The following is a 14428-nucleotide window of genomic DNA, read 5'->3' as shown; positions in this document are numbered from 1 at the left end:
GTGGCGACAGGGATGGACCTAAGCCTATACCTCATGGTGGACCATTACTCCCCAGGTATAATTCATAAAACAGAGAACTCCTCATTATGTATTGCCAATTTTTATGCTGCGACAGAAGTGTTAACTGTCCTGCCAGCTTTTACCAATTTCAAGCGATTATAGCTATCATCTCATTTTTGTGTATCAGTATGATTATATTCACCCTCAAAATTTATGGTGTATTCATTAATAATCCTCTTAGAGTTCTTACCATTCCTGCTTTGGAGTTAAATGTTAAGAGGGAGGCTGCTTTACTTTTGCGCACAGACCGAGTCTGCACTGATGATTGACTATTTAAACTGTTGCTCAAACACTGGCAGAAATTTAACTTTAGTCTTTATGCTCCAATCGTCTCTATCTTCCTTCTGTATCCACACACGCACACGCAACTTAAATACACAGTTTTAGCGTCACACACACACGTCTGTATTTCCTTCTTGACTGTGCCTACGCATGCATGATGTACAAACCAACTGCTTCTCTTTTTTTCTTTTTTACTCTCTGTGGAACTGCAAGTTTTGGGGAAAGTCACGGTAGTGATTATAACCCCGGCAGCAAATTAAATCTCACCGATGTTGACGTTATCATTTATATTGGTTACCGTATTCCCTCGCACGGTCCGCAATTGCTGGCAGGCTTGATCGAGGACTTGAACGAAGTCCACTCGGTAGGTGAAAGTTCCAGTGGAAAGGTTTGCTAACTCCGTCTTTAAAGATGTATCCCCAATTTGATAACACTCATAATGTCTACACACCCCGATATACGCCTCAGAGAGTTAGGCGGGTGGTAAGTGACTGCCTTTTGGAAATATTTTTGTGGTGTTTGCGCTTATTCTCTGGCAGATCTTTGCACCAACAGGGGAGCTGTCATCTAAGACTGATGGCACTCTCGACGTCTACAATTCCGCTACAAAAGCCGCCACTTTGTGAGTGCTACATTGATTTTTACATAATGCGGCCTCATGGCAATGCTGCCATTAATTACAAAAGAAGTAAAGTACTTAGGGTGATTGGTGCTAGCTCCTCCCTGGTTCCATTCCCTTTCTCCTTTTTCTTCTTTTGACACAGTTGTTTTCATTAGGGACCGGCACTAACATCAGCTCAATTGCTGTGTTACTAATACTGATGTGTAATTACGACACCGTTAGGATTACGGCAAATAGCACAATATAAACTTGGCAGCCCACTTGGGTTGTTTTGCTGGCCGATCCCGTGTCCTGCCTTTCGTCGTGCGTGCGTGCTAATGGAGCTGAGTTGGGACTCTGAAGCACAACATCTTGCGTCATCACTGAACCCATGATTAGACGCATTCCACTTTCTAATATCTTTCCTCTAAACCTACATTTGATCTTACTTGCACTTATTACCGATTATTTGCAAACTGTCAAACGCTTTAAGTAAGAACACACAAATTATCCGTGAAAAAGACTTAAATCCATGCATAGCACTTTATGAAAGTTGTGAGGCTTTATAGAGGAGCAGATGCTAGCCCAAGTTCTGCTACTCAGGTTTTACAAAAAAAATTCTCAAATGTACTTTAGTCTTCCACCAAATACCACCATATTTGCAATCATACTCACTCGAAGTGTCGAATGCTTCATATCATTGAATACCATCCAAATTAGATACAGTTTGCAAGAGTGACGTGTTAAAGCCCAATTCTTCCCTATAAGAGGATTCAGACAGACTAAATACTAGAAGAACAGTTTACTTAGTAATTAAATGAACAGTTAAACAAAAAAAAACAAAATGCTACAAAGGAAAATTTACAACATAGATATTTCTCAAATGATGTATGTAGTTTTACTTGCATGGCTTAAATTTAATTGATTTTACAAAGGCCACACGCAAGCCTAATACTTATTGTCATTAAATCAACAGGGTGAGGTGGAGTCGTACCTTGAGCCTAAAATTAAAAGGAGACATCACGTTTGCCTGTACAGGCATGAATTTTCACGTCTGTATTTAACCGGAATTCGTGTTCCCATCCAGAGCGTACCTTGGGGCATTCAGGGACCGTGAGAGTATTCTTATTGTGGTTGGTTCGGATGTTGTCGACAACCTGACACCATGGCGGGCGAAGAATATGATAGAGCTTAACATTGCTTTGGGCTTTTTGTATCCTTTGTACCAGGTAGGTCGCTTATCACAAATCTCTGCATGTGTATATTTATTTTCGGTGAATACTCTCTGGTTAAAAAATTAGAACTAGTAAGGGGGAGGTTTTGCCAATTCCTGTTGAGTAGAATGGGGTTAAATTACTAGGTTCCTGTGTACCTTCAAAAGAATGTTAACGATGTAGACAAGATGGCATTATCAATCAGTAAATAGAATTTAAAATATGCAATTAAATGCACGAAAATTCAGTGCGGCAAAATGACACCAAATAATAATGCTCAACAGAAAGCTGTGCCTTTATGATATAGGACTACAGGGAAGAGGAAAATTACATCCTATACGAGCCCATGGTATTCTAGTTAAGTTACTTATGAATGCTTAGTTGAGGTTCAAATCCAACACTTATGTTTCAGCCTCAGAACAGAATACAGAGGTATGAACAATTCGCCCTTTTTAACGCCTCAAGAGAAGTGGCTAAGTTCTCCGAAAGCATCGAAAGTGGGCGACGAATTGCAAGACACATAAGCAGCAGACAAAATGGTGGCTGGAATCACGAAAGCCTTTTGTCATTGCTTCAATCCACTTTTCAAGATAATGTCATTCATGTGGACATTTTGAATGCTTCAAGTGAAGGCTATTCTTCAGGTGAGCCTCGAGAACCTCTCTGCAGATTTCTTTGCCATTTTTGAGGAAACACCAAGGTGACGTTTGGGTAATTGCGGGAAAAGTAGTAGTGTGATCCTTCCTCACAAACCCCGGTTGACGTAAAGACACATTAAGTATTATGAAGGAAGGTTGTCAAACAAAAAAGCTATTTCTCGCAAGGTTCCTCTAAACTGCTATTTTGGCTTCAAAATTTACCTATTGATGTAGTAAAACTTGCTTATTGGCTGCTCCAACTTCCTTCTATTTGCTTTAATGCACAAGCTTGGTTCAAATGGCAAATTTATTTTATATTTAAAAGCGTTTCAGTCCTCATATATTTTATTGAATCATTAATTTGTCACCATCCTAAACTATATTTTCGCATTCTACACTGGGTCTTCATTCTTCACCCATAAATGGTACATTTTAAGGTACAAATTTCCGAAGAGGCTTACCGTATCTTAGAATTATTTTGACCTCCGTTCGGCATCTTGAATCGGAAAATTTTTAGCTATCTAGCTATCCAATTTTCGAGCCAGTTTGTATGGCTGGACTAACAACTACCTGTTTCTTTGAATGCTTGAAGGATCTTTTTCCGGAGGAAAGGTTATTCACTTGAAGTTCAAGCCGGACAGCGCTGGAAGCACAGTCTTCTTGATCAGTAGCAATGCAATTGATCGCGGAGTCGCCACCATTGTCGGGTTTTTCGAAATCGTTCGGCAGTTGCAACCAAAAGAAACGGAATTTCAAGCGATAATTGGCTGTTTTAACGATAGTCGCAATTTTCTGTCAGGTCTTAATGGCAATCCGATGAATGAGGTAAGCAATGTAGGTGAAATTACATCCAGAGGTAGTTGTTCAAAGCACTGAAGCCACTCTCTCTTTTTATCTACTTTGCTTTGGTTATAGGTCCTCGGTGTGCCGATTCCTAGCAGAAATGCAGACGTCTACGTCATCGGAGCAGACAATAGAGACCTAAAGAAAAAGGTTAAATGTCGCTTTTGTCTTACAGTGCTATATTTAGCTCCTGATATGGTAATCTTGTCTCACTTGCATACATTAATGCTACATTTCACTTTCTGCCTCTTTAGTAATAATAATAACAACTGAGTGATACTGATCTAATTCGCCTCAGGGGGACACAAGATTTACCGAACCCGATTAGTTTATTAAAACTTACCTAGGAGACTGGTAATATGCCATCAGTATCTGAGGCGTCTTTGTTTTTCTCATGCGCAGGCATACGATTACTATGGTCAAAAGTTGGACTACGAATTCGGACCATTAATGGCCGATAATGACGTGGATACTTTCGTCAGGAAATCTGTAAGTTTAGTGACTAATTATCACACTGATTATTTGCTTTAACTTTAGCTATTTTTGCTTCCAATTCATGTCGTGAAAAAACACTCATAACAAATGCTTTAACCTTGTCGTTGAACCTTCAACAATAGCACCTATTAAAACACCCAAGGCCGAAATCTGTTTTTAGTTTATTGAATAATTAGTTCATTGAATATTCTTCCCATTTATTTCAGGTTGGTGACAAGGGATCAAAAATGGTCTTTTTCCTGGAGCAGGATAGTGGTAGTTCTGTCAACCCATTGTATTCAACACCCATTGCAGGACTTGTGACACGCTACCTGCTAAAGCCTGCCAGACAAAAAAATTATCTGTATCAAGATGTGCTGCAATAGCACCGGTGCATTATTTTTGTTGATTGTTTAAGCCGATCAAATGAATTCGTTTGGTTTTCCACAAGGAGTAAATAAACGCAAAACACTACTTCAAGTGTTTTTACCTGTTTTACCAATCACCGCTACAATCCATAAGTACTGCCCATTCATAAATGTCTGCGCTCTACCCAGTTAGTGAGGAGGTGGAGGCGATATCACGGAGCATGATTTTCATCGCTAATATTTTGCATGCTTTGATAAGATGTTGCGATCGGATTTTAGGCTGATAAAAGACATGCTATGAGAGCAAATGTCACAATCAGATGGTTCTTGTAAGAACTTGCGTTATCTTCATTGTTCTGTCAGAGGGGGAGTCTCCTGCACAAACGCCAAAAATAAGGTATTTAGAGTGATGCAGCACCGCAGGCATCCAATTGTTCAAGCGCCTGTGGCTGCTGTCATTACTGTCACTTTAATTTACTCCGGCAGCGGTTGGCTAACCAGATTGTAAACTATATCTGCCCTGATTTCTACTGCTAGGTGATAAACCTTAGCGTTACGAAAAAGGGCAACTGCCGTAGATGAGACATTATGAAACGTCTTCTGACAGAATAGATGAGAATAACATCTATTTTCGACTACCCCAATTCCGTGTTCTTCAGGAAGGCAAATAAAAGAAGAAACTGGTACTCGTTCCTACCGTGAACCGTCTGAAAAAGTTCGTTACAGAGTTGTCTGCAGTACCTGTATAAAGATGTCGAATAAGGCAACAGGCGATGCCTCTACCCATCCACCAGATGGGCAGATCCCAGATAAAGAGAGTTCGACAGCGCTGAAGTGAGAAAAAATGAAAAGGGAAAAACTGACATTAAACCTTTTTTTCACGAAACTGATTTGAACCCCGTCATTTATTAAATGACTCAGATTTTGGGTCAAAATTCTTACAAGTAGCGTTGTGCATTCGAGACGACCAGCACATTGCCCCCTCCCCCTAATACATTTCCCAAACGGGGCCAACTTTAGATTCGGTAGAAATGTTAGGAGGGATCAGTGGTGGTGTGATCAAATATCTTCCCCGTTGCAAGCAAATTAAATAAATGGCGTGGTTATTTCGTGGGTGCTTTTCATTTAGCACCCGTTACAGGGGCTGAATGTGGGTAGCGCCGGGGCGACGCTGTAAAGGAGAGGCTGGCTAAGTAATGCAAACACGACTCAATTTGACTGATTTTAGAGCAATACAAATGCATACTAAAATAGACCTCATCTGTTAACACCGTAAAACTCATATTTTACTTTATAGGTAAAAACAAAACTGTGTCTACCATACTAAGGGCTATCGGTGTTCCATTTGCCAGTTTGACAAGTAGCGTTGTAAAAGAGTATGTTTGCTTGGCCTGGAGGTTCGTATTTTTACTTAGGAAGCCAATTCTGGCATAAAAAGAAGAAGAGAAAGAAATGGGAACAATGCGCAATTTTGTGAACCAATTTTGAGCACGAATGCTTTTTTGCGAGCTTTAAGCCACAAATCTGCACTGTTCCAGGATTGGGTAGGCTTACGAACGTGATTTGAAATGCTTATGGATGCAGAACCCAAAAATGTATTACGGTTACTGTTAAAGTCCTTAAATGACCAGATTTTTTTAATGAGGATGATCACTTGTCATTTTCTAAACAAAATTTACTGATATATAGTTGGTCCCAGGAAATATACCTGAGAGGCAGTAACTAAGCCCCTGCTCCATTGGTTGGCCGTAGCTTTTACAATTTGTGCATTTGATGAAAAAATAGCCAAGGATTCTCACTTCAATAATATACACACATGTCTTCAGTATGTTTACATATTTCACCACACTGTTTACTTATGTCTAGGGTCAGGCAAGTTTATTGGCTCTGCAGAGTAAGTGAAAATCAGTTCAGCTCCCGCAGCCCACATTTTCGTTTCAATCAGTCATGAAGGGGATATCGTTCCTTCTTCTTCTTACCATCGACCCACCAGCCGGTGCTGTTGGAGGTTTGACACTTCTTAGTGAACGTGAAGTGAATAAACAATGGTTCATCTGGAAGCAGCAACATGGTCAAGCGTATTCAGAGAAAGAAGAGGCCTATCGCAGAAGCGTATTTGCACGAAACCTTCTTTATGTCAAAGGCCACAATATACGCGTTAAGGCTGGGCTTGAGAGCTATTCGACTGCTCTGAACCAGTTTGCTGATCTAGAAGTTAGTGAGTTCACTGAACGTTTTCTTGGAACAAGACCGGAGAGTAGAGTAGCCGGAAAGAGTGGAAAGACTTGGAAAGCATCCACCTCTGTTTCTGATCTTCCAGACATGGTTGATTGGAGAGACAAGAATCTTGTCACAGAGGTCAAAAACCAGGTGAGATTTTTCGATGCACTGAATTCGAATTTCCTTGTAATTCTTCACCACGCAATGAATTTTGAAAGTGATTAGCTTGATGCAACATGGATTAAATTGAGCAAATTTGGAAGTATTGTCTCTAATTTTCGTTTAGTGGACTGATGAGTTAATGTATGTGGTAGTCGTTGTGTTAATGTGATTTAAGAGAGCTAAGTGACCTTGTCTTATGAATATTAATCTAAACCATCAGCAAAATCATGTGAAGATGATATACCTGCATTCCTCTTTATCATTCTGAATTGCTTCAATTCTCCTTTATCTTACTAATAATTCGAGCAATCCGTTAATGACACTTTCAGGGCAATTGTGGGTCGTGTTGGGCGTTCTCCTCAACAGGCGCGTTGGAGGGCGCGTTGGCCAAGAAGACAGGCAAGCTAATCAGTCTGTCCGAGCAGCAGCTGGTTGATTGTACACTGGAAAATGGTAACGATGGTTGCAATGGCGGCTACATGTCCAACGCTTTCAAATACCTTGAGGGACACTCCATCGAACCTGAGAGTGCCTACCCCTATCGGGCCACTGTGAGAACTTTGCACTTTCTTACTCGATTAAGGCGATGATTTAGTATGCTTTCTTCCACTCAACCAAAGACACGTCCAGTCGTCAATTTCGATTAAGCATATCAAAGTATTTTCTTACAGTGTGACTTATTTTTAGCGCGGTTTAATTCGTATAATCCATATTTCGAATTAACTTCCCAGTAATGATTGGTCTGAATAGTTTAAAGTTGCTTTTTGTTATTTTAAAATGGTTTAATCTAATTTAGAAGTATGAAGTATTCCATTCTCAGTGGAGTGCTGGGAGGTTAAAAATTTTCACAGTTGACTTAAATCTAAATCTGAATACTTCCCTCTAATTACTCAATCTCGTAAATTCTATCCTTGGATCAGCTTCTGTGGGAATAAGCTAGTCAGTCTGAAGAGAGCGTCTGAAAGTGTATGTTTAATGAAATGACCTTGTTACCTTCATAAATTATTTCAGCTGAAAGTTTTGGAAGCATGAATTCTAAAATATTATTAAAGATAAAAATGAGTTCTGATTACTTCAATTTTTATGATCATAACTCTTGTTTTTAATCATGCTAATATTTGAATTCAGAGACCTAATTAAACTCTCATTTCTGTATCAAATGATAAATTAATCACACGGCTAGTTAAAGCAGATGATGTGAATTTTAAAACCTGTAGGGAAGAATGCTGCGATTGTTTTGTAAGTCATTTGGAATGTTATTTATAAATTCTTTCTAGGTCGGTGTATTAACCTGTGGGTAAAATAATGCGGTCAGTGCATTGGTTTTGCCGTGAATTTGATGTTAAAATGTCAGCGACTGTCTCTTGATTCTAAAATTTCTCTGATTCTCTACTCCCTATCTGACATGGAAATAGATCGTGTACCTGCTCCTTTTTATTCATAGAATCAATTGGTATGGTACTGAATTCATATCAGTAGCAAACGTGAATATGTTGATTTTAGGATGGTCCATGCCGTTACAACGAAAGTCTTGGCGTTGGAAGCGTCACCGATATTGGCGATATTCCAGAGGGGAACGAGACGGCTCTCATGGAGGCGGTAGCCACAGTTGGCCCGATTTCGATTGCAATTGATGCCAGCACACTAGGCTTCATGTTCTACCAGCAAGTCGCAACAAATCCTTCCCCTCTCATTTGCTTACGAAGTTCTACATGCAGTTCAATTGAGTGCATTATGAAGTCGACAGAGCGGTCATAGCAACCTCATTTTCTCCCACTAAAACAGTTTAAAAAATCTAGTGTATTCATATTCAAGGTTATTTTACAACCGGTCCAAGTATATGTCAGATATTTACAACAGTAATTTTGAGTTATAACTTTCGAACAAAACATCTAACCCCAGGGATCTGAGCTGTTTTCACAACTTTTGTACAAGCAAAGATTATCGGACTCTTCGTGTTTTAAAAGACAGGCGATTAAAATAAATCACAGCTAAAAAACCCAGTCCTTATTTTTCGCCTTTGACCGACAATTGCCTTCTCAAATCATTCCCAACGGGGATTCATCTTGATGCAAGCAGTTTTATCCATGCACTCCATTCTCCTTATGTGAGGCTAAGTTAAGGCAGAACATGTAGATTCAACCGTATTCACTATTGCTCCTTTCCGCTTGAGGATGACAAGACTATATCATAACTTTGATGTTTCGATAAGTCTTTTACACATCCATGTTTCCTTTTCGGGGAGAAAAGCAACCAAAGAATTGTAATTTGTTTTTCAAATACTTGCTGGCATAATAGCTCACTTTAGTTTACTCTGGTGTATTATATGGTTAACCTGTTTAAAGCATAAGTAATGTTTAGTGGGTTTTAAGGTAGTCTTTCAGCATTTTCAATCCAATCCATTTATTTGCATTTTGATGAGAGTCGCTTCTTCGAAGTTCTCATTCGAATAATATCACTTATTGCACTCAAAAAGCATACACGATACCTTTAAATGTACAAAATTAACTAAACTTAGTCTCAAATCAGTTGGAATAATTCTCGAACCTGGCCGAGTACCCCAAATGCAACCATTAATGCTAACTCCATATCATAAGTTTTGCTATAACAACCTGCCTGCCACTTTATCTTAATGTGTTGATTTTTTAAAATCTTGAGTCACTGTTCTTACCTGCTGCCGATGAAGACTCGACCCCTTTTGCTCATTTTAGCCATGGAATCTACAAAAGCCATTGGTGCTCGAGCAAATTCCTCAACCACGGCGTTCTTGCGATTGGTTACGGAAAACTCGACGGAAAACCCTATTGGTTGGTGAAAAACAGTTGGGGCTCCAGGTGGGGAATGAAGGGCTACATAATGATGGCAAAGGACTACCACAATATGTGTGGTGTTGCATCCCTGGCTGATTTTCCATACGTTTAAACATTGTATTCCCTACTACCGGTAATACTTCAAGCGTCGGAACAAAACCGCATTATATTTTGTATTCACATCTTGTTTAGAGTATTGGAGTGATTGGCTGCCACGCATCGTTTAACCCTTGTTAATCCATTACTGATTGTTTATGATACCTTATTTTATGATTTCCTGGCAGTGTTTGTTAGGCGTCAGCTTAATATGCCTCAACCATATTCCTTTTTTCTCCTCCAACACCAGGCAAATTATTTAGCTATCTCAAATGCGTAGCAACTCTTAACATTCTTTTGCACTGTTTCACGATGTCAAAATACATTTCGACCATGCCTGCAACCAATTAAATGCTAATCCTTATCAGATTATCCTCAAAAAACTTCGAATTAGTGTACATTCGAAAAACTTTCTTTGATTGGTAGTCATCTTACTACTGACACTCAAGTATTATCAATATGTATTCCTGGGTCGGTGATTCTGCACAATAGTTTTCTCCACTTCCATTATGTTGATCTAACCGAAGTTGCACGCATTTGACTGTTTGCATTTAAACCGCCAACTTGCATTTATATGCTGAGGTTTCTCTGTTTACGAGTGCCGACTACTCCAACACCGCCACTACGACACGAGGGTAGCTTCACTCTACCCCCCATGTGTACATATGACCTCAGAACAAAGTACGCAATTTGAGCGAAAGAGACGTCACGACTTTGCTGCCCTCAAACTCCGGCACACTCCCACCTGGTCTCATTTAATTAATACAGGCAGCTAATTTAAATGACCTGTCCATTCACTTCGGTTGATATCTTGAATCCCAGCATTGCATTCTACAGTCATTTCGTGGATAGGTCGTCTACTCTTATTGCTAATAAAATTTGCTGTGAATAATAGAGATAACCATTCTCCCGCCACGCACATGGTCTTTCTCAAGTAGCTTTCACGAACATCAAAGGCTCTACCCAGTTTCTTGTGATGAAATTTCGGCGATAAGCCACTGCCATAAATCAACCCTGTACAATAGTAATTATGAAGTAGTGATATCCTTGAGAACCCGTTCTAGCTCCCTTCTGATAAACGCATAAAACCGATTAAATCCATCAGAAATTGTCCTGGATGTCGCCACACCTTCTTCAATAGTTTTGAGTGAAAAATCTTGAGGCCTCTCGTAGAATCAACACGATACACATCTGGTATATCGTAGGCTACAGTTTCCGTACACTCCGAACATTGACCGTTCCGTGTCAAAAAGGTGCATCAAGCATGTTGACTGAGGTGGCAACCAACAGTGGTAGTGGGTGCATACGTGGAACAGTGGTGGTCACTTGTTAATGAGGGTAGTAGAATCCCCGGATATCAGCTCTTACAGAAGCACGGCATGGTGGTGGGATATTCGACCGCGATAAGCCATTAAAACAGCCCACAGGCCCAACAGTCATGCCGGCAAATATCTATTGTGTTGAATGGCCAACTTTTAACACTGCCGAAGCGGAGCCTGACATGCGAATTTGTGGAGACGGTGAACACAACATAATCATTCTCGAACATTTCCAATTTCGAAAAGTTAGTGCGCTGGTACCATAACAAGTGGCGTATTCCAGAATGGTGTAGCCATACTAACGAGCCTTCCTGAGTTAAATCTCTTCAGGGTACCAGCAGAAAAAGAAAATTAGCATGCGTTTAGTTCCCTGTCCTCGTAGTACGCCACTGAGAGCCACTTTTTACGAGTATTTATGGACTTCCCAGCTCCTTTTGCATATATTTACCTTATTGCAGCGAGGTTAAGTAGTGGAGGGAGAGAGGGAGAAATAAACCGTGTAGCATGACACAGAAAGACCATTTCATCAGCGGTGACATCAAATTAGGTAGAGCGGGAGGAATGAGTGCGTGAGAATAGTAAAAAAAGAAGTACGAGAGGGGGAAGGAGCGACGAATGTGTGACGAGGAGAACCTCAAGAGGGAGAAGTGGGTGTGACGACGGAGGTGGAATGCGCCAATTCATTGCCCACCTGATAGGAGGCAATTTTATCCCAGTCAATCTTGGACTTAGCCATTGGCAACTGACGACGCAGCGCTTTGAACCATTTACTAGACATTTCGGTCAGATTGCTTCCGATCGCCTGCTGAAAATAAAGTACCTTCAACTGTAATTGAATACTTTGGGAAGCAGATGATTATATCCAAAGTATTATTTTCGAAATAAGTTCTAGAACTCGCAGTCGATTTAAGAAATCTATAGCAAAATCAACTTCGTCGTCATTATAGCACCGAGTGAAGTTGAAAAATAAATTGGAACATGGATGAGGAAACTCTTGAAGAATAGGTTAAAAACCACCTGAAATTTATTTCGTATCACCAAAGTAATCCAAATTTCATCAAGCTATGAGAGCTAGTTTTATTTCAGCTCCAATAAGGTCGTTTTAAAAGAGTGCTATAAAATACTGCTCTGAGTTGTTAGTACAGGTGTCCGTTTGCAAACTCCTCGAAATGGGTGATGAAACAAACTATTCACATTACTACTTTTGACATCGATATCACCGCAAGCTAGAGACCATAAAAAGGTCTCCCCACTTTCAAATGCAACTTGATATTGCATCCTTCAAAAGGGGATTACAGTAAAAAAAGTTCCACGAAAACGCCACTTTCAGACCACTTAAGAACACTAATACAAGGATAACATCACCCGGTAATGCTTATATAAAGGCACACAACTATTCATACCTGAAGCAGTAAGTTTACTTGCATTAACAAAGATGGAAGTATAGCTGTCTGGTGTCAAGATAATGTCATGTGCGATTTAACGCAGTCTACTTTAAATTAATTCATCTCGAGGCAGTCAATTTACCATTATTTTCACAATAGCGATTCGTCTCAATTGAAAAAGTAGGTTCAGATTTAAATGTCGATGGGACATTCATGAATCGGTGAGTAAAAAGTGAGTCAAATCTCATTAAGGCAACAGATTCATCAAATTAAAGGTTAACAAATACTAAATGACATCAGTACAATTGAAAAACCGCATCAGAACGAATCAACGCCCACTAGATACTGATTAATATAGTCGTATTTGTGATAGCAATAAAGAAATGTTAGTAAAAATAAACATGAGATCGTAGCTCAGGTAATGGGATTAAAAACAACAAGTACGCCTGATCAGGATGACCTCGTAGAGGTAGATGAGGCATTGGGAAATCAATTTCATATGGAAAGATAAATAAAGCTACGCAGGTACGCAGAGAACAACCCAAAGCGGGATGTGTGAATAGCAAAGGCCTATGCATGCATAAATACATCAAAAACCACCGCTACGACTATCCTATACACATTTACACACACAAAGGTCTTTTCTTGAAGTATCGATCAGGTTTAACGAAAGCTGCAGGTATGTGCATATGGGTGCGATACTTATAACAGCCTATGTGCGCATATAATGCTAAAACTAATAAAATGGATTTAAGCCGCCTCTCCCAATCCGAGGAGCATAACATCAACAATGATAACCTGACTTTGGGAGGAGAAAAACGAATTCAAAAACCCCAACCTGATAATCCGAATCACATTCGGTTATTTTCTTGCAAACTTCCCGTCCAAGAATTTCCGGTGATTTTGCTACAACTTCAAACTTGAATGACTTGGAGGAGAGAAGCTGAACGTTCCCCTCTTCAAAAATATGCGTCTAAAAATTGAGGAATTTGTTACTAGTGGGTAGAAAGGAAAGCACGATGCAGTGCTTCAGAAGGCAAACCTGGATTCTGATTTCGCCAGAACCCTGGCAGACTGCACCCTCGATTTCGTCAGGTATGGTCAATGTCCATTGCGACCTCCAGCGACCACTTCTATAACCAGTAATTAAATAAATTACTCGTGAGAAAAAACTTGAGGTAGTTCTTGAAAGATGCGTACCGAAAACTCTGCTGAAAACTAGATTCGACATAGATCACAATTGAAGGATTTTTGGAATCCGCTGGGGCAAACACGGAGACAGCACCATTGGGAAAATTTTGACTCATGTAGCCTGTGAGAGCACCCTCAATCGCAGCTCTCCAAGGTTCTAGTTTAATGCTACCACCTCCGCAATCATCAGGCCTAAGAGAGGAGACATCAGCCACAGAATGTGTAAAGAGATCAAGTCTGAAAGATTTATGTGACCTCGGACAAAGGAATTTCCCGTCACCCAGGTGCCCATGTTCAGTAACGAGGGTATTTACTGAACTTCCAGGCAAGGTGACCTGTATAGTTTGCTCCATAGCGTACTGCAGTAGACTCCTAAAGTAATTAACTAGTGTAGTGTGCAAACCTGAGAATTTTCCCCTCAATGAGAGAATTTTGGCCGGCAAGAACTTTGACATCTAGAGGAAATAATCGATATTACAACACGCAGGAATATTACCCTTGACCACTTCATTAGTTTGTCTGGGTGGGGCTAAAAGCACAAGACTTGCACCGATTTCTGCCTACAATTAGGAGTGAATTATTAGTATATTTGTACAAAAGTATGGAAAGAATAAACAACGGACCCTCTCGTCTGCGGAAATCTCATCACCCATTTCGGCACTCAAAAAAAGCGGTCTTTGTTCGAATGTGTAAAACAATATTGCGGCACTTGTTTAGCTATTTGAGTGATTTGTGAGTGAAAAACATGCCTTTGGAATTCACTTT

The 14428-nt window shown here is 40.0% G+C and overlaps 3 protein-coding genes across 3 annotated transcripts; 2 read left to right on the top strand and 1 right to left on the bottom strand. All coding sequences in view use genetic code 11, as the record gives it.

The window, feature by feature from the left end:
- Positions 1 to 499: 499 nt before the first annotated feature.
- EGR_02700 (hypothetical protein) lies at positions 500 to 4498 on the top strand (the record flags this gene model as incomplete). Its single annotated transcript, XM_024491949.1, has 8 exons — positions 500 to 706; positions 882 to 964; positions 2031 to 2172; positions 2570 to 2801; positions 3388 to 3620; positions 3711 to 3836; positions 4041 to 4127; positions 4340 to 4498. The coding sequence occupies 8 exons, from the start codon at positions 500 to 502 to the stop codon at positions 4496 to 4498; spliced, it is 1269 nt and encodes a 422-aa protein (XP_024353764.1).
- Positions 4499 to 6427: 1929 nt separating this feature from the next.
- Positions 6428 to 9784, top strand: EGR_02699 (Cathepsin L1; the record flags this gene model as incomplete). Its single annotated transcript, XM_024491948.1, has 4 exons — positions 6428 to 6850; positions 7192 to 7413; positions 8366 to 8517; positions 9574 to 9784. 4 exons carry the CDS (start codon positions 6428 to 6430, stop codon positions 9782 to 9784), a joined length of 1008 nt encoding a protein of 335 aa, XP_024353763.1.
- Positions 9785 to 11721: 1937 nt separating this feature from the next.
- EGR_02698 (F-actin-capping protein subunit alpha) lies at positions 11722 to 14316 on the bottom strand (the record flags this gene model as incomplete). Its single annotated transcript, XM_024491947.1, has 7 exons — positions 11722 to 11889; positions 13311 to 13445; positions 13515 to 13605; positions 13673 to 14035; positions 14067 to 14118; positions 14160 to 14223; positions 14287 to 14316. 7 exons carry the CDS (start codon positions 14314 to 14316, stop codon positions 11722 to 11724), a joined length of 903 nt encoding a protein of 300 aa, XP_024353762.1.
- Positions 14317 to 14428: the final 112 nt, after the last annotated feature.

This window comes from Echinococcus granulosus (genome assembly GCF_000524195.1).
Source record: "Echinococcus granulosus chromosome Unknown EG_S00012, whole genome shotgun sequence".
In the NCBI taxonomy this organism is placed as follows: Eukaryota; Metazoa; Platyhelminthes; class Cestoda; order Cyclophyllidea; family Taeniidae; genus Echinococcus; species Echinococcus granulosus.
The sequence above is the reverse complement of the archived record's forward strand: the minus strand, read 5'-3'. Positions and strand labels throughout refer to the sequence as shown.